This window comes from Oryzias melastigma, linkage group LG19 (genome assembly GCF_002922805.2).
Source record: "Oryzias melastigma strain HK-1 linkage group LG19, ASM292280v2, whole genome shotgun sequence".
NCBI lineage: Eukaryota > Metazoa > Chordata > Actinopteri > Beloniformes > Adrianichthyidae > Oryzias > Oryzias melastigma.
The window spans coordinates 21,227,012-21,248,470 of record NC_050530.1 but is presented as its reverse complement, the minus strand read 5'-3'; the positions used below and the strand labels follow the sequence as shown (position 1 = coordinate 21,248,470).

At 38.9% G+C, this 21,459-nt stretch overlaps 1 protein-coding gene across 1 annotated transcript in view; it reads right to left on the bottom strand.

The window, feature by feature from the left end:
• Window positions 1-21,459, bottom strand: part of ca10a (carbonic anhydrase Xa) — a 333,973-nt gene that overhangs the window by 15,380 nt on the left and 297,134 nt on the right. The window contains exon 5 of the mRNA XM_024298159.2: window positions 9,691-9,786. Coding sequence (XP_024153927.1) covers window positions 9,691-9,786 — 96 coding nt within the window. The remainder of the gene's footprint in view (window positions 1-9,690; window positions 9,787-21,459) is intronic.

Sequence of the window (21,459 nt, the reverse complement as noted above, 5' to 3'; positions counted from 1 at the left end):
TTACTATCCATTCACTTTTAAAACCTGCTAAATTCCTTTGTGGCTATGTGGTTGCTGGAGCCTATCCCAGCTATTGTTGGGTGAAGACAGCGTATATCATTAATAAATGAATTGTTAGTTCATTTGTGAGCCATACAATCAAACAATATTGCAATATCTTATCCATGTCCACACTTCTTTGAAGATAGTTTTGCATTTGCTTTGTGATGTTTCAGCTTTATGCTTAAAACTTTGCATTTGCTTTTGTCGTTGGATCTGGTCGTGAGAAAAGTCCTTAGCAACAGTAGCTAGTGTCGTTAGCTCCTGTCGTTTCACAGGAGAAAGTAACTAACCCCTAACAGAAAATATTGCTTATTTGTACATACACAAGAGCAAATTTTCAATGAACTTGCTTAGTAGACATTGACAATGGACTAAAGACTCTGCCTTCAGTGGCCCCAAAGTAAACTGAGTTTTGAGAACCCTGATTTAGAATCACAACTGACCAACAATGCATATTTTTGGACTGTGGGAGGGAGCCTAAGTGCCACACATGCAAAACCCGCACAGAAAGGACTGAGCTGGGATTTAAAACAGGACCATCTTATTGTGAGCTGAGAGGCTAACCACCACCGTGCAGCAATCCATTTCCCCCCAAAACAAAAAGGATAGCAACTGTAGGCTCCTTTGGCTCTAAAGGTCAGATTCTTGTTTATTTTGTAGTTGATTCCTGGGTCAGGCTAAATAACTGTTGTGTTGAAATGCATCAGGACAAATGGGTTTCTGTACAAAATATTGTGTATACACAAGGATGTGTAGTTTTGACATTCATTCACTTTGTTCCGGTTCATAGGGTTACTGGAGTCTACCCAGCTACTGTTGGGGTACAACCCGGACAGTTCACCAGTCCATTGCGGGTCACTCAAATACAGACACACATTCACACCTAAGCCACAGTTTAGTCGCCAGGACTATGGGAGGGAGTGTGGGAGGAAGCTGGAGAGCCCGTGGAATGCCGATGCACGCATGGGGAAACCATGGAAACTCCACACAGAAAGGACCCATGGGGTTTGAATTGTGATATTCTTGCTGAGGGTTGTGCAATCACTACACCACCGGGCAGCCCTTGTAGTTTTGACACTGCATGCAAAAACAAGTTGCACATGAATTTCTAACTAGATCGAGTGTGGTAACCTGGTAAACATGCTGCATGTTTGCCATTGTGAAAATGCAATGAGGGTTTTTCTGGGAGAACACGCATAGAACTTGAATAGAGCAGATAGAAATGGATCAATGTACAGCATCAGATGATGGAATTTATCAATGTGTAAAGCAGGATGGTATCCTCAGTTTTGCACATTGCTATGCCAAGAAACAGAGAGAGCATGACTTCCCTACTCATCTTAATTTGGAATGCCAGTGACAAAGAAAAATGGAATGCAAACTATCACATTTTTCATCTTTGCAGTGTTTGTTTTTCTAGATCAGTTGGATGCTGATATGGAACCAGTCACTGCCATTACCATCCACAGACCAGTATGAGATTTCCTGACAAAATGAAAAGAACACTTCTTCGTCTTTGTGTATTTGTATTAGTCTCAGTCTTCACTCACAGCTGTAACCAGTCATAGTTCGACATGACACAAAAATCTACCTTCACCCCTGGGTATCAGTACTGGAAACACCCTTAGGACCAGTCCCTGTCAGGTACCGCGTCCCGAGGGTTGCAGACCCTTGATTTTATGAACAGCCAGAACATCAAAAAACGACAAGTTAGGGAGACCAAAAACGTCAAAAGTGATGTGGAGAGGTTCTTAGCCAAATGTCAATATGGGATGACTTGGGGATGAGAATGTGTTGGTTTAACGCACTCCTTTCCCTTCCAGTTAGGCTTTAGTCACATCCACCCATAAGGGTGCTGTGGGTTTTTGGGTGAGCCATGCGTATGGAAGAGAGGACCGGCTGGATTTTAAGGGAACTGGTGTGTCTTGGAGTTCTCTTGAGTCCTCAAGGGACATTATGAAAATGGAACATTGTTGTGTGTGGTAAGTGTACCATGGAGTATCTAGAGGGATAATGGAAGTTTCATACACTTGTGACGTATGAATGGCGCTGTCTGATTGTGTCCTTACGCAACATTCTAGTCCAGGCATGTCAAACTCAGTTTGGCTCTGGGGCCGGATCCAGACTTTCTGTTCTCAGGTGGGCCGGATCAGTAAAAGAATGTCAACTCCAACTATTTAGCTTTGTTTTTCAGTACTATGCTTTATCATTCAGCCTAAATTTGTAGCCTACCCTACATATTATAATCACGGATGACAAGGGATCTTTTCTAAGCACAACACATTTATTCACAAACAATGGAGAAAAAAATGATTTTCATGTTTGGCATTGAATGTGTTAACAACTGGTTTATTTTAACAGTTGAGTGAATGCAGTTTTACACCTGAACCAACTCACCACACTAAACAAACTCAAGTGGGAGCTATGAAAAAAAATGTTTTGCCTTAATTATCATACTGCTTTGAAATAATAATAAATAAAAATATATAATAATAAATAAAAATACAAAATAAAAGTTTTAGCAGTGCATGGGCAATAAGATTAGACTACATCAGCTCAAACTACTAGGCTGGGCCTACTGAAGCTGAGAATATACTGCAAAATATTAATTGTCTTTAATATGAAACCAGATTAATCTTATTTTTAATGATCTGTATTTATGAGTGCAAACAAATGTCATGTCATCACACTTTTTTCTCTCTCTCACTGCACTCCTGCAGTCTACTTGCTGCTGCTGGCTCCTGAAACTTGGCATCTTTTTGCCTTTACAAGTGCGTCGATATCAGGTGTCAAATCCTGAGTAGCAGCACATTTAACAATGTCATTCAAGTGTTCATTTGTTAACTTTGAGCGCTGCTTTGTTTTATTATTGTTCATCACAGAGAACACCTGTTCTCAAAGATAAGTAGTCCCAAACATGGAGAGAACCTTTGCAGCCACGGCTGTTAATTTGGGGTAACCTGGCACAAGATACTGATAAAACGTATCCAATCCCACAGACCCAAATTTATCCTTCATAGCGGAATCGCACTGCAAGTCAATAAGCTCGAGCTGAATGTCAGCTGGCACATCAGAAGGCTTCACTGTAAATGGCGAGCGAAAAAAGCCGAATTTGTTCTCAAGTTCACTGAAAACCTGAAACCTCCGCTCAAACTCTCGCAGCAAATCTGTTATGTTGTCTTTATATTTATCCAAATCTGGACGATCCGGTGCCTTCGGACGCCTGGTACTAACTCGTGTCAGTGCCGCATGCTGGACGTGAGCTCTTTAACACATTTACTGCCCTCTAGCGGCCGGAGGGAGCATTTGGTTTGTATTTATTTTAAAAAATCATAACTTTTGATAGAATTGAGCTAGTGACTCGCTTCTTTTTTTGACATACTCAGAAATTTATGACGGGCCGGATTAAATCATCAAATGGGCCGGGTCCGGCCCGCGGGCCGTATGTTTGACATGCCTGTTCTAGTCATTAGTAAGGTGCAAGTACCAGCTCCTGACTGAGCGACAGTGGCTCAGGTGTTTGAGTAGGTTGGCCAATGATCAAAGGATTGGCAGTTCGATCCTGCTCCCGCTCTTCCTTTACAAACACTTTCAGACGCCACTACAGCTTCAAATACCCCTATAGTTGGAACAATAGAGAGTAGCAATTTGTATTATCTTTATGGAATAATTCAGTGGTCTATAATCTTAATATTTCCTGGGCCGCTTGCGTGCCCCGAACAGGTTTGACTATTTTCATTCAGCAGATAGCTTGTATCCACCAGTAGGTGCAGTTGTGACTAAGGCGTAACACTTCTGCATTAGGGGCTGTTTAGAGACAACATTTTAAAAGCTTCCTGAACTGATAGAGTCAACAGGATGTGATGATGGCTCCTTGTGCAGCGAGGCAGGCGACTTGAGATTCACACCAATATCCAACGCTCCAATCCTGACATTTACTCAGAGTCCATCATCCTGCAGAGCACTGCTCCACATGACCCTTCAGGGTCATTTCCTCAGGGTTTGACATAGGACAAGTCCACCTGCAGCACTTTACCATCAGAGTTCACCTCTCACTTCCTCCTACATGTTCTGCTGGAGAGGGCAAGTCAAGGAGGGTGACCTCAGTCATCATTTCTTCTGACTCTTCAAGACTGACTGATGGGCTCATTGACATTGGGGAGCTCATTAGTAGTTTACAGCTGAACTTTCCAGCCGGAGTGCACACAGTAGCAAGGACGTTTTGCTGCCTCTCTGATCTCTCAGCCTCTCAGTCAAGACAGAGACTTCAAAAACAACAGAGGAGAGTGCCATCAGCCTTACAGAGGTGCTGCACTGACGCCGCTCTTTTCTGCATTGTAATTGGATTGCTAATTATTTCTGAACAGCAACTTTTTCCATTTGGACATTGAGAAGACTACAAGCGTTGATGCTCAGAGGAAGCAGCAGAGCAGAAGGTTAAGGCCTCTGCTCAATGTGTTCAAGGATTATTGTGACAGTAGTTAGAAGTAAGTCAATGGGAAAAGCAAAAATACATCTATGTCAAACACCTTTTGAGGAAGGCATGCTTTTTATTTCAGGAAAATGATTTTAAAAGAGCTCAGCAAAGATCATCACTTTGGAAAGTGTTTCATTAGAGTAATTTAGTTGCTGATAATTTCTACCAAAACTAAACCTGGAAAGTCCAAGAAGAATCTGGAAGTAAACATGCAAACTGGAAGAAATGTTGTAAAGTTTTCTGTTCAGCTAAAAACTGCACCAAATTCAAAGTTCCTCAGAGAGTAAAACCTTTGTTCCACCAAACACAGAGGCAGAGTGTGATCCAGTGTGTCGGCGTTCAGCGCACCTCGACCTACTTCTTAGATTTTTTGACAGCCACTAAAATGTAGGACAATAAGAAAGAAAAAAACAACTAGAGGGGACTTCTTTAGATTGTGTGACTTGATAAATTGTTTTATTATTTTGCAGTATATTGTTAATTTGTTTACAATATTATTCAAAATATAGATTTTTTTTTATTAACTTGTTCAGTTTCTTGTAGTAGTTCAGGGATACTTTAGATTCAATCATAGAATTATATTTGCCTAACAAGAAAAAGTTTGCTTTTTTCATTTTTCATACAGATATTTAATGTATTTTGTCCAAATGTGGTTATCTTTGCTGTAAATGCAATGATGGCAGACCCCCCCCCCCCCACTTGAAACAATTTTATTTCTGTTTTACTATCTACATATGATGTCTTCCAAATATTACCTGAGGGTTTTGGGTATTATAACTTCAAGTTTTTTATTGTATATTTAAGTAATTTAGTAAAGTACAAAATAAAGTTACAAAAAACAGCATTTCTGAACATACATCCTCTTTTTGTGCATCATTTCTTTATGAGTAATGAAGTTCCTTGTTTACTGCTGTGTGAAGTGGTCCATCAGTATGCAAAGACGCTTGTGTAGGATTTCAAATCTCGACTTTTTTAAAGCATCAACTTTTCATCAAAGTACTAAAGTTTATTTCTAGTCATTTTTTAATATCTTTAACATTTTTTAAGAAATTGACTTTGTTCAAATCACAAATGTTTTTTTTTCAATAATTGAAGAATAAAAATTAAAACTAGTGAAGAACAATGAAATAATTATTTTAAAGTTGTTTTTTTTAATGTCATGCATATATAAACATGCTTAATTAGAAATATGTGCAACATTTTTGCATAATTGTGTGTAATACCGATCAGTGTGTTGTAGTTGTGAGTCACAATGAAATGGAGCACCAAATGAGTGTGTGTTTGTGTTGCTGAGGTCAGTGTGAGCAAATACTAGAAATTCCCAGCAAACCTGAATGCAGCAATAGCAAGTTCTTAATGCAAGCGCATAAGTGTGGAAATTCCACGCAGCCCCTGAACGCACCTCGTGCGGCGGTGAATGTGACAATTAAATCTATTAAATCAGCGCAGTAAAGTCAGGATTAAATGTTTTGAATGAACTCTGGGATGGATGTTTGTGGTGACCAGCAGTGGAGGAGAAGCAGACTCCATCATGTTGTGTTTGAGCCTCAGAGATGAAGAACAGAGACTCACCTGTCAAAGTCAAAGAGCTTTTCTGATCGCCAAATAAAGTTTAACCCACGTTTGGCGGTTGTTCATTTAGAGGCCGCATATATTGAAACATTATAGAATGTCATGTTATGATTGAATTAAAAATAAAACATAAAGTTCCCGCCCTCCTCATCCGTCCTCTTCGTTTAAGAGAGACCTGCACCTGAACTGCCCCCTCCACCCCTCCCTTTTTCTTCACACCTGTCCGTCTCCTGCTCATCAGACAGGGGCGCCTGCACCAGCAGAGGGCGCCAATTCGCTGATTTCAGGCCGTTCAAAACATAGCAGGTAGTAGAAATCATAGCTGTGCAGATTTTTTCCTCCCAGCGCTGAGATGCCGCCCCCTTTGAATCGGCGCCCCGGGCAGCTGCCCGTATTGCCCGTGCCTAAAACCGCTACTGTCGCAAGGCATCAAATACAACCATGCTAAGCTGGAAAAGGATCAACATTTGTTCAATTAACAGAACATTTGTTACATGTTACATTTTAAATTATTCGTTTTTATCAAATTGAATTTTTGGGATGAATAAATTATCGACTAAAATTTTTAATTTGATGAAAACTAATCATTGTAACTGTAACAAATTACAGGACTTTTGGTAAATTATCCAATTTTTCACTTTTTTTTTAGTGGAATCATCAGAACCAAGAGACACATCTGATGCTGAGATCATAAAACCCATTACCAAGTTGATGAGAAAATAGTAGAAGAGAAAATAGTATCACCTCGATTTGTGAGTGTGTAACTCATACAATACATTTTGTGTAAAAGTACACAGGTTATTAAGTTAAAAAAATACAACTTACACACACACACATTAACATTACAACAACTTGAAACTAAGTATATGCACAAATCTTTAAAAATTACCCATGAAACTCTGGTTATGCACACAGAAAAACATATTCACGCACAAATTAGATGTGTGACTCGTCACGTCTCTGAGAAAGAAAAGATTTGTCAGTGAGTGCAACTAAAATGCTGAGTCATCAGAGTTTTCTTTTCAGCTGCTTTGAACTTAGATTGTGAATAATATCTGGTGAAACTTGACATTTCCCCCTTTCATAACCCTTGTGCTGTCCTAGGCATGTGTACATTAAAAGTGGGGACCCCACAAGACAACGCACTGACCTTTTTCTTTAATGATTTTTTTATCTTCACTGGTGTCCGAAACAGACATAAAATTCAGTCCACCTTTGTTATGGGAGGGATCACACACCAATGTAAGGGTGTCAAACAGCATGAGGGTTTAAAGGGTCATGCACTGCTATCGCTGAGTTTTGCCGCCGCGTAGAGGCTCCGCGGGGAGACAGACCAGAATGGGAAGCGATATCCGGCAGCAGCGCGAGGCCCTTCTAAACACCCACAGAGCGGAGAGGGTTGACCGCCCCACCGTCCGCTCCGATCTGCAGGTGTTTAGAAGGGTGACCGTGACTGTGGCTAGCAGAAAGAGTCCTGTGTCAGAGGTGCTGTCCTGTGCATATTTACAGTGTATTTTGTATTTTGATGAATTTCACAACTTTTGTACTACTTATGCACAAAATATATTGTATGAGTCGCAAATCGAGAATTACGCACACACAAATCGGGGTGATCTTATTTTCTCTCCATATAAAACAGTCAAAGTTGTTTCCACACACATGCCCAAATAATCATCTATGAGCTGAAGCATTGTTATAAAGAACACTAACAACTAACAAAGTCAGCCAGATCACATTACTAACGAGTTAACGCAGCCTAAACCAAATCTTCTAAATCGTGGCAGTACACAGGTTTTTCTCTGGCTTATTTCTTGACTGTATAACAACACAGTGAAAGGTTGTTGTATATTCCTGGCATTTTCAGGACGTTAAAGGGACACACACTTGCTGCATGTCAAAACTCTCAATTACAATTAAATTATTTAAATAAATCCAATTAAAGAACACAAATTGCCTGGTAATTGTTGCATGTAATCTTACATTTGTAGCGTGTTAACCTATTAAATTAAACCACTTTTTTTCCTCCTACCCTCTTGCCAGACACAGGTCCATCCAACAACGGGTTTTCTGTTTTTCAAACTTTGACCTTTTGAATCCTTCCAGTTGCTGTTTCAAGCTGAGCAAGTTTGCCATTGAATTTAAAGCCTTCAGACACATTTTAAAGGGCCTATAAAAAAAAAAAAATGCTTTCTGGTGTTAGTGGAAGAGAATTATTATTGGGACATGATGGACAGTTTTTTCCTGAATCTCTCAAAGATGCAGATTGTGACTTGGCCCCTCCCACAGGCCGATGAAACACAGATGACCATCATTTCCCTCCAAACTGCACCTGGAGGAGATAGAAGTCACCTCTACTGTAAACTGGTTTATTTGACCTGACTATGTTAAAAGCTGAGATTTTGCAGAAATTCTTGGAAGAGGAAGTGCTTTCAAAACTATGGATTAACTAACCCTGTTGAAATTGTTCTTCAATAAAAGTTAGTGTGTCATGAGTTGGGATAGAGATTGGTGTTGGATAATTTAAATAAATTTGATTCGCTTTGGTTTGCTAGAATGTTCTGTATGGGTGAAATGAGGGACGGTTAACAGGATGAAACTTGTACTGTTAAAGTACAAAATGTATGAGATTTATTTACTCACAGGGGGACAATGTTGTGTTTTTTAGATGCAAACACCACACTGAGACATCCTAAAGATTGTCCATTTGACATGTAACTTTTAGGCCCATCTTGTTTGGCAGAGTCTAAACCAGCAGACCTGGAAGAAGACAGCTATGACCAAATTCCCTCCCTACTTCAAATGAATAAAACAAGAATATAGTCAGGGACTATCCATTGCTCTGGGTTTTCAAAAGGCAGTTCAAACTCCATGCTCAACACTGTTTTTGTGACTGCAAATATGACATCACTAAAATAAAATCCTAATAATATGATGATTTTACAAAGACTATTAAAACAAAAAAAAAAAAAAAGTTTTGATTATTAAAACTTGGATTGTTTATGAATAAATAAATAAATTGATACAGATGAAAATCATGAAAACATTGTGGTTTATTTTCACCAATCAAGACTGCATCAATTCTCTCTGGTTTTTCGCAGGAACTTCTGAAAAATTTCTTGGGCACTCAATTTTGGAAATTTAGACCTGGACAAAACAGCAAACGCACTATATAGTGCACTATGTAGAGAACACAACCTCAGTCTTAGCTCAGTAATGTTTTACAGCCTGATGGGGTTCAATCTGACACAAAATCACAAACTGTGCCACTGTTGCTATACCTGCAAGTACACTCCTGTAATTGAGTTGTGCATGTTGTAAACATGAATTTGAGTCCTGTCCTATTTGCACCATGTTCCACCTTTCTGCTGCAGCTGTCCTGTAGTGATTAAATGCTGGAGAAAACCAGGTCAAGCTCTTCATTCAGCTACTTAACTGAAGATCTGTCCAGAGCATTTATGCCGGATTTCCAAATAATGAGCCGTTACGAAATGTCAAGGCAGCTGAAATTCGGTTGAGCAATGTCAAGATAACATTTATTCCTTGTAAGTGAACGCAACCTTGGTAGATAGACAGTTATTAAATGGTTGTGTGGGCCTTACCTTCATAAATATTGACACTATGACCAGTCCATTGGGGCTTTTAGCAGCTTCTGTGTAATTTGCGTAGAGCTCGTGGTTGTAGTGAATCAGCTGAACCTGCAACATGAAGAGGACATGGAAAGAAAATATTATCAGTTTGAACTTTACAGTCTGAACACTCTGAGCTGACACTGAAGATAGCCTTAGATTCAATTGCCAATCTCTCAACATCTTATGGCTTACTGTAGTATATTAAGACCTCAAAACATCTCACTGACATTACCCTGCAGTCAAGAACTGCAATGAATGAAAGATCAAAGACATTACAGCTATATCTAGGGGAAAAAAAAACTTTTACAATTTAGGTGTAATATGTCAGTAAAAATATATGGTATATATATATATATATATATATATATATATATATATATATATATATATATATATATATATATAGAAAAAGGCAATTGGGATAAACATCCTTATTAAAGTTCGACTCCAATAAAAATTTGTGACATTAAATAATTTAGGATTAAAAATCATTTCTAAGCATTTTTTCAATTTTTTTTTTATTTTTGAGTATTTTTTATTCATATTCTGATGGATATGATAAAAACTGGCGGTTTGAAAAAGCTTGAGTTTCTGACATAGCAACTGATATGGGCGGGCCAAAGTCTCCTTGCTCAGCTGCAACTCAGAAGCCTCCACTTGCAGACAAATAGATCTATCATAGTCTTTATTTTCCTCATCTGAACTGCTGTCTGGATCAAAACTGTAAGGCTGGATAACTCTAATATTGTGCTTTGGCTTGTGAGGTGCTTTAAGCCATAAGCTCTAGTAATATCCCAGCATGCTTTTGTTTACACTCTCTCCCGCTATCTCACAGCTTCTTACAAGTCTCAGCCAACATTGGAATAAAAAAATGGTGAGCGATATCAGAGCTATCCAGTCGTATAGTTTTAAACCAGATTCCAGCTCAGACCAGGTAAATTAAGATTAGTTATTTGTCTGCAAGTGGATGCATCAGAATGCAGCTGAGCAGGCAGACTTTGGCCTGCTGATCGCAGTTGATGCACCACAAACTCAAGCTTTTTCCAATCTGCTTCTGATCCATCATGATTTGGATAAAGAAATACTCAAAAATGCAGTATTTATCTAAAATTCTTTAGTCCTCTATTATGAGAAAAATGCTACAAGAACATTTCAGAAAAAAACAATTACACCATTTTCATTGGAGTGGGTCTTTACAGACATTAAATTTGTTACTTCATTAGATAGTGGCAACAACTGGACAGGTCCAAGTGTTTACTGTAAACACAAACAGACAATCATCCATCATGTCTGTAACTCAATTTTTTTTTCAGGCATTGCTGGAGTTGATTAGGATCATTAGAATAAGGGGAAATATGGTATGTTTATCATTAAACCCCGTATAGAAGTTGACTTTGGGTTGTTCTTGATCGCGATGGTTCATAGACAGGAGTGTATGTATTCTGAAGTAAGTAACCTTTATAGAACTTTTCTCAGACAGTGTCACAAAGTGTTATCCAGAGTAAAACAAAAACAATACAGTAAAAATCAACAAATAAATAAAACAGAGTAAAAGAAAAAAGCTTTATTAAAAAAAAGGGTCTTCAACTGTTTCTTCAAAGATTCAACTGAATCAGGGGCCCAACAAGAAAAGGCGAGGCCATGGTGCAGCGGTAGGGTGGTTACGCCTGATTGGAAGATTGTGAGTCGGATTCCCGTCTTGCCTGCCCATGTGTCAAAGTGTCCTTGGGCACGACACTGAACCCCGAATTCCCTCTGATGGAAGGTTGGCGCCAGTGTTTGGCAACAGAGCCACCATCAGTGTATGAATGTGTCTGTGACTTCAAGGAATGTAGAAAAGCGATATACAAGTATTTACCATAAGAGTAAGAGTCTTGGGGCTAAAAACATTGTCCCCCCCGAGTCTTATGGCGGGTCTTGGGGACCTTAAGTCAATTTATGTTTGAGGAACGAGGTGGGCGGCTAGGGTGTAAGGGACCAACAGTTTGGAAATCAGCTGTTGGTCCTCTACACTATAATCAGGAGCCTGTCCATTAAGACCTCTAAAGGTCGACACAAAAATGTTAACATCCATTCTAAAAATGACAGGGAGGCAGTATAGGGACAACAGAACTGGTGAAATGTGGGCCCTTTGGGTGGTTCCTGTTAGAAGCATTGCAGCAGCATTTTTTACCAACTGTAGGCGTTTTAATGAAGAGTCATTAAGACAAGTAAAAAGAGAATTGCAACTATCTAAAGGAGATGAAATAAAAGCATGAATCACAACTTCCATGTCACCTTTGGAAATAGAGATGTTTCTTAACTGATACAAGCAGTTTTTTTTTTACCAGGTATGTTGAATGTTTGTCCAGGGACACTGACTGGTCAAAAATATCAACAAGGTTTCCCATGAAGACTTTGGTGTGTCTAACAGTTCCTTTGTGGTTCGTACGCCCGCCTTAAGGGACGTCATGGAAATGGAACATACCATTGTCGTGTGTGTGGTAAATGTTTCCTCAAGTAATTGTAAGGAAAACAAGTTACTCTGCGTTATAAGGTACTAGTGATGCTGTTGTACGATGCCCATAGGTCCCACTTTGGTCATAGCTGTGAGGGCAGTTGTGACTAAAGCATTAAACAGGCTCATTTTTACTTGTAGATGCAGGTACGTGCTCTCGCTAATACAATGACTCACTCAACTCCACATAAAAGTTCCAATTGTTACTTCTTTAATGAATGGTTCAGGCTGGCTGTACTTCATGAGGTATTGATAAAATCTGTTAAACTTTTAGCGTTGAATTAGCTGTTCCAATACCTTTAATATGAAACTTTGACAAGAATGTAGATTTCACTCTGTCTTATGTCACTGCTTCCTGCCATGTCTGCTTGTGTTGAGGAAATGAAATCTGGTGTAAAGGATATCAGTCTCACATGGGAATGGCAGCATAGAGATAAACAGCAGAGATGTCACTAGTATATGATCTTAGGACAGCCTCTTTTCTCAGGCAGAGGCTCCTCCAGCATCCTGTTAATGTTGCACTGACACTGATGCGTCTTCCTCTCTAGCTGCTCAGTATCCCAGCTTTTTAATGAAGTGAATGTGCAAAGGCAACACTAAAAAATGATGTATTGTTTTCTTATAAAAAGCTTCTTGTTGATCAATCGAGCAAAGATAAATGCAACATGAAAGTATGAAGTTTCTCAGGTCTACCGGTAATGAAAAGTCTTGATTACAGAGACATGAAGATGTGAGGGATTCTTTCTTATCAAACTGGTTGCTGCTTTGATAACGGATAAAACAGAGGACTGCACGGTGGGGTAGTGGTCAGCAGGTTGAACTACGGTTTGGTTCTTAGGTGGAGTTTGTCTGTTCTTCCTGTACATTCATGGGTTTTCATCGGACACTCTGGTTTTCTCCTAAACTCAACAAAAACGTTCATCCTGTAGCAGGATGAATATTTTTTTTGAATTAACCACAGGAAGGTACTATCCATTACACAGCCTTACAGTAGTCATTGGTTGCAATCATTGACATGTATATCAAGGAATTGATCAACCCCTCCCCTCCAATTCTTGCTCTGATGCTTCCTTCTTAAAACATTCTTTCTAATTCTTTTTTTAGAAGACATTTTTTCTTTATCGCCACTTTTTTCAAGTGATAAACTGACCAAACAGATGCCTTAGTAAAAAGGTGTGGTGTCCACTGGCCCCGCCTCCAATGTTTGATTGACAGCTTCTCCCAAGCTGCTTTCAGTGGGAGGGGTGTGGACTTTTATTGTGACAGTAGTTCCTCTAAAACATGACCCAGATCAACTCGGACCAATCACTGTCGAGGGGTGGTTGCGATATGGCGGTAGATGTATCAGAAACCTGTGGCCTGGTTTTGCTAGGGCTGGAGGTAATGCATTTACTATGGGGTGGCGTTTGTTATATCCACTTCTTATTAACGGTCTATGGTTACAATGCATTCCTGTAAACTGCAGTCTACTCTTAAAGTGATGTACAGGTCTTTGCTTTTCATTTTATACATTAATATGTTTCTTATTTCAGATATTGTGACAGATTTCGCCATTTTTACAACAGTGGACACGAACAGCTGTACTTGTCTGCGTTCAAAGCACTGCAAGACTGACTGCAGTTCTACAAGCCAGTTGACATATCAATGGCAGACTTTTAGGCAATTAGAGAAGCAATTTGACAGGCTTGGCTACACACAATGAAACAGCATAGCATTGCCATGCCTAGACATAAACAACTAACATATCCTGCAACAATATTAGCATTCAAACTTTAACTTCAAAATTGCGTTCTGCAAAAAAAAAAAAAAAAAAAAAAAATCTAACAAAATGCAGTTTGTAGCTGCCAAACCATTACCAGCATTTACGATGCAGCATGCACATTTTCTGTACTTGTGTTTGCACATGATTACAAGCTATTGATTAATGGTTTATATTAAGCACTTCATGTTCAAAGCAGTCTACCTGAAAGTGTCAACAGCGAAAGGTCACAAAAGATTCAAAGTAGATGCAGCAGTCCATTCTACCTGATAAATACACTCTGTCTACTCCTGTTAGAGAAACATTTTCTGGCTTTCTTAATCTTTTTTGACAGATTTATTAAACCAGCTGTGCAATGAGAAGATTAGTCCTGAAAGTCTAAAGCTCTCCTTTTGCCCGTCTGAATGACACCTCCAGGTATGAGCTGTCCTCCAGCGATTATTGTCACCTGTCTAGCTCTCTCTGCAGAGGTTTGGCATCTCATAAGCCTCCAGACAAAAATTCATTGAATTTTAAAGAGTAAATGGAACAAATTGCTCCCACCTGCCCGTTTCACTAAACAACTGCGAGCTTAGCAGCAAACAGGAGCGGAAACCAAATGGGGAGTAGCTGGCGTCTTCAGCCAGCTGCTGTCTTTTTGAGAAGGAAAAACAGCTAGAGTGTGATTCACTGTTGCACTGTCCTCACTGAGAGCTTAAGATCTGTAGCCTACAGGATGCAGTACAGGGGTGTCAAAGTCAATCCCACAAGGGGCCAAAATCCAAAACACACCTTAGGTCACGGGCTGAACAGGATAAACATTTACTGAACACTTTAAAATGACATTTTTTGAAAACTTAAAAAAACATAACTTTTTTACATAATTATGAACTAGATATATAGCATTATCTGCGATAATGCTAGTGTGAATGCTGTAAGCTGAATTTGGCCACTGAAGATGCTAGTGCTGATAGCTGAAGATGCTGAAATTGATTGCTGAAATCACAAAAGCTAATAGCTGAAAACGCTGAAGTTGAAAGCCAGCAAAAAACTGTGAAAAAAGCCTAAATTAGCATTGCTGAAACATTAGCTAAACTCCAAAATAACCCAAAAAAAAAAATCTTAGTGAATGCCAAAATAGTCAAAAAATTCTAGCAGAATGCCAAATTTAAAAACTTTAAAACTCTAGTTTTATAACATAATTATGCTTAATTAAAAGACAGGAATATTATTCCACAATAATTCAACTTAAACCTTAAATAACTTTCAATATTTTAATCTCCATAAAAATATATTTTGTCAAAATTATACAAGTTAGAAATGAGCGCAAGATAACATCGAGTCATTAATAACAGTAAAATAAAATGATCTGGAGAGCCGGATAGAATTACATGTGATGTAGTGGCATCAAAACTGAGGCTAATGTAAAAACTCAGTCCTAGCTGCTGTGATCTTTACTGCATTTCCTGCAGGGGAGGATATAAATAAACAAATGTAAGAAGTGAGTAATTATGAAATGCTCAACTGGGGGAGCGCAAAGCGACAGAACGTCTATAAATGCAATCAGGGCGCGTTGGGAAGTGATTAGGAACCACACATTGATTTGATTAGATTTTTAGGTGAGGGTGTCAGGGGCAGTCAGAAGAATTCATGCGCACTGCCTCGGTGACAAATTGCACAAAGTTTGCTGCTGGTGGGTAATAAAAGACCAGCATGGGCCATTATAAAGTGAGAATGTCTGCCAAATAGAGAGGAGATGAAGCAGAAGAGGGACAAAATAGGGGTTGTAATTAGATGCAGGTAGAGCTAAAGAAAGAGCAGGAGAGAAAGCTGCTGCACATAAGCCAGACCTGCAGCTCCACATCATTTATCACGCTGTTCCTCTGCTGAGTTCAGTGGCACCCCTGGCCATTTGACAGGTACAGTGCATGCAGATTGAGTGATAACGCTGCTGATCGCTGCTGAATAGATACATATTGTGTAGCTCTGGCTGTGAGGGAGAACTTAACCTGAAAGAAGAGGGTTTATTTGCACTTTACAGAAAAAAAGGGGTTGAAAAATGTCATCCTGACAGTCATGAACTCGTCTGGGCAGGAAAATGTCAACTCAAACAGAGAGTGTGTGTGCTGAATGTTGTTTCGTGGGTCTGATACACCAGTGTGTCTATTTGAGGTAGTGGTGTTTGCATGTAAATGTGTGTGAATTTGTGCACACTTGGTTCTACATGTAGAGATTTGAATGTCTATATGGATGTGAAAGCAATGTTTGTAATAAAGTACAAAACATACACGTTTACTTGCAAATATCATGACACTTAGGCTTTCCTAGCTCCCACTCTAATCCCAAACTACTAAAAAACCATCTGGTGCAGGACTCTCTTTTAAAACAATTCAGACTCCAGGCTCACTACTTTGCTTTCGCTTTGATAAAACGCCCAGATATGACACCACAGATTTCACAAAGTGAAAATCAAATCAATACAAAACATTTCACGACGTCTATTTGTGACTCCACTGTGTTCTGATGATGACAATGTGAACAATTTGATAAAAGAATTCCTAGGGCATGGAATCAATAAAAAAATTAACAAATTAATCACAAATCTGGAAAAAATTAATCGTGATTAATCGCCTTTAATGAATTTTTTTGACTTACAGTATTTGCCAGCCCTTTATTATCTGCAAATAATCATAATATAAAATCACACATGAAATTGTACATTTAGAACGTTTATTTTTAACCCTTTAGAACCTAGGGTCTAAAACTCAGATGTTGTCTGCTTTTGAATTCTCTGTATTTCAATTTTGTTCGCTAACGTGTGAAGGCTGTCACAGTTTTTTTTTTTAAAAAAAACAATGATTGAGTCTTGGTTTTCTTTATCCATAATTGCATCTTTGTCAGGAGTCAGAGCTCCGCCTCCTCCTCTGGTCACCAGCGGAACCCTTCTTCATCTGATCACTTGCTGCCTGCCCTGACCCTCACCTGGACTCTGACATAGTCTCTTCTTGTTTGATCCCATGCTCAAGATTGACCTCTGACTGTCTGACCCTGACTTAGCTTTGTGGACTTTAGCTGTTTCATTCCTGTCTAAACTGATAATCCTGCTGCAGGTGGAACCAGCTGTCTGCCCGTTTGGGACAATCTTTTTGTTTGTACTCTGGAGTATTAGAGCTACCATAAATAAATACCATCAAAATAAATAAATGTATTAGCATAATGTTGTGAAATTATCATATAAAAAAATTATAATTTATGAGAATAAACACGCAAAATTGTGAAAAAATAGTCACAATTTAACAAAGAAAAAGCTATGCTTTTGAACAAAAGATATAGTTGATTGTGTAGGGCTTCATCTACATTACATGGCGACTAAATCCATCAATGATGCCATCATAATGACTTACAGTACTCTGTCTTGTGCTTGTACAGGACTTCCATTTTTTTTTGTGAGCAACTGGTTGTGCAGTATTTGAAGTGACTAAAGATAATCAAAGGCCAGTTCATGCTTGCAGCTAATATTCACAATTTATTATTATTTTTGTTTATTTTGCAAGATTCTTTTTAAACAAAATTAGTCAATATGGACTTAAAAATATACTCTGAGAATCTATTATTAATATGTATTTTGACTGAGAGTTTGTATTTTGTCTCCATGAACATGCATGATGATAAAGCCTTGTATATTACAGTTGCTGGTTAGTGAAGACTATGTTGCCTTTCATTCAGTGACTCCATAATGAATCTTGCTTTCCAAAACTATGACACGTTTTCAAAGGTTTTTTTGCTCTTAATAATGTTTTAGATTAAAAAGTATTGGAGGGAAAATTTTTACTAACGGGATGTTTGACATTGGCACAAAGTCCCCAGACTTGAAACATCTGTTCAAGCTGCAGGACAAGCTGAATTGGGTGTGAGGGGTCACTCTTGTGCTGCTCAGCGCTCTGTGGAGTGTGTGAGAGTAGATGTACGTCTGGGGGTCATGACAGCCTCTTTATGGCATGATGGCTGGTCTGGCCTGCAGGCATGTTAAAGTATGAAGGCAGCAAGTCGATAGTGGAGGAGAGGTGCTCAGGCCAAATGTTGAAAGCAGTGGGCTGGAAATGATGGTTTCCATCCATCTGTCGAGCCACTCTTCATCTGATTAACTGAAGCACAGCTCCATAAAATGGACAAAAGGACATGCTGCACGGTGGCGGCAGCTAGATTATGCAGTTGTGTTTTTACTCACTTAAAGTGTAGTTTTTCTATGTACTGTAAATGTTGTCTGAGCTTCATGTCTTTACCGAACTAAAACAGTAATGAAGCACGCTGCAGCAGGACACTAAAATAAACAAATTTTGGACAGCAAGTTCAAAAAGGATTTTTTAAAATAAAAATTTGCATTTAAAAAGTCCTACTTAAATGGTATTTGTTGTTATTTACATTTTTTTTGTACTTTGTACTGTATATTGGGCATTCATTACGTATCCTTTCCCCCCGTATTTTATATCAACACCAATAATGTTTAACTGAGTGGAAATGTGACTGTTTTTCTTTTAAATAAACAATTATGCCTCAGAAACCTTGAAATAAAAAAGCTATCAAACAAAATGAATGTCTTTAGCATTATTTTTAAAAAGCTGTGGCTCAGACATGAGGACAGAAGCTAATGAACATTGACATTAATGACAAAAAATTCAAATAAACATAACTCATTTATATAAACAATCATCCTGCTACTTTAAATGTTTTTTGACTGTTTTAAGAGTGACTCCTCACACCCAACATACATCTGCGGGATACAAAGCAGATCACCTGCCACCTTCAGGAAACTTTATGTGAAATATCCAACAGCAGCACTGGTCTTGTGATTATAGCACAAGCTGGGGCATCAAAGTGACCCCGTCAGGCATTAAGAGGTCTCAAGAACCATTATGTCAGGAGTCAGAGCTCTGTCTCCCTTCTGGTCAATGTTGGGAGTCATCTCCAGAGTACTGACTGCACTACACCTCCCAACAACCCCAACACACAGCTACTGGACACCGTTCAGCTGACTCTCATTTGACAATCACCCTCATGATACTTAAGCACTGCACAGAGCCTCACTCAGTGCAAAGTATTGTTTGTGCTGCTCTGCCTGCATTACTGAGCATTTTCATCTGGACCTGATCTTCTGTGTATCTGTGCATCTCTGATTACCTGCTGCCTGCCCTCACCAGGACTCTGACATCTCTACTCTCTGTGCTCGTCTCCTGTTAGTTTCCCGCAAGTCCTTTGGAAGCAAAAGTTTCATACCAATGTCTTGAGTTGTCTGAGTTTTTGAGGAGAACCAGAGGATTCCTGCGACTGACAGTAACACTAACAGGAGTTTAATGTTGTTTGAAAGATGATACGTAGTGGGAGGCTAAGAAGAATACCGCCGTAAAGTGGAAAATGAGATCACTAGCTTAGGGCTATTTCGATGTATTTTAATCTCGTTGTCACTTTCTACCAATCAGCGGGTGGCAACAGTGACTCCACCCCAAACATCCCATTCCACTTTTTTTTATGGACCTACACTGGATGGGGGCCCTCAAGAGGTACGGGTCGGAACTGTTTAACGGGTCCATTTTACGGTGTAAGTGCTCAAAATAGCGGATTGAACCTCAGCGCTCAGTGAAAACAAAGCTTTGAGGGCCCCCATCCAGTGTAGGTCCATAGTAAAATAGAACAGGACGGTTGGGGCGGAGTCACTGTAGCCACGCGTTGATTGGCAGAAAGTGATGACAACATTAGAAAGCACCAATATAGCATTAAGCTAGCCATTCCATTTTCCTCTTTATGGCAGTATTTTTCTTATCCACCCACAATCTTCTTTCAAACAACATAAAGTTCCTGTTCTACACGATGTATAAAAAGTAAAGTAAGAAAAAGACGAGCCGCTGGATGACCTCCATTGTTGTTGCTTTTCTGGTCGTAGCACTGTAATGACGCATTGACACGCTGGAGGTCTATATTGTCCAAACCGCTCAGTAGAGGCGAGGTTTATGTAAACCAGAACATTTGAACACAGCAGGAAATAAAACCCAAAGAATAATGCAAAAACTAATTCCTTACAGTTTGGCAGAATGACATGTTTTACTAAAGGGTTTTTAAAATATCATTGGAACCATTTTTACTCAACTAGAACAAACTGGAATTCAAACCATCAATGTCCACACTGTTGTCTTTCTCTTCAGAATGCCTTGAGATGACAGCTATTAATTAATGTCATATAAATAAACATTTTATTCTCTCCCGACCTATTTTGGGCGGTTTAATAATCCCTATGATTCATGTTTGTATTTCCTACATTAATTAGAAAAAACACAATTACAGCAGCCTCCTGTGGGTGTTGGCTCTCTTCAGTTTTCAGTACATGATCTGAACGGTGGATTTGGGTCTTCCACTTCTTACCTCACTTCTTCTGATTGGATCTCTGATAACGATGCTTTGTTTCATATGACTCACTCTGCCATGCTTGATCCACTAGTATCCAAGTTGTTCAGGAGTTATTACAACATAGTGAATGTGTGAAGGAAATGTTGCATTAAATAACAATTATTGATAATTAGTGTAAAATAAATGAAAATAGAACAAGTCTCCATAGCTGCGTGTCTGTGAGGATAATCTGCTGTTGCTATATTAGCTTAATGGGATTTTCTGTGTGTGGATGAGTTTGAAAAGGACACACGAGATGTGTTCCTGTGATTGATGGGGGTTTAAAACATTTGGAACAGCTGCCTGTGGCAAATCCTTCAGAGACACTTGACGAGATTTGAAATAAATATAGCTGGATCTTTTTTATTTTTTCTGTAACAAACAGCAGCGTCCCTTCCATCATGGGGTTTCACTGTGGTAATTTAAGCCTAATGAGTTTAAACTGAAGACTATTTTTGAATGGTCAACACTTCAATGAAATGATTCTAACAGACTGATGTCTAACGGGGAGCTGAGTGACAGATAATAAAATGAATGACCAAAGCGTCTGGGAGAATTCACCGTTGGTTTTCCCTCTGTTTTGACAATGAAAAAAAGTGTTTATTATAATTATCTAGGTGCAGATGTCATAATCAATGCATGGAAAGTTGGGATTTACTGATTTTCTTTTTTTCTTACGGCCTTCATGCTTCTTTTTATGGAGGAAAAAAAATCCTTTTAGAATGTCAGACTAAGCCTTGCACTGGCAGACTGCTGTTATTTCTTCAAGATTCAAGGTTTTTTTCTGTCAAGGAATCTGTTCAAAATGTGAAAGACCGGATGGAGTCTATAATGCTTCCAGTAAAATAAGCACATGAATGAATATGCGTTTAATATAAGACAAATGTGAATCTTTAAGGCAAACTTTTCCTGTAGCTCTGAGTTCTGGATAATAGCTGGAAGTCTAAGCTTTAAAAACCTAAAGAACTGGCTTATTTGAACAAAACACACACAAGAGATTTGGTGTGAAGAAAAAAAAAAGAAGATGTGATTTCAGAACTTGACTTAGCTTTTCTTGAATAAATCT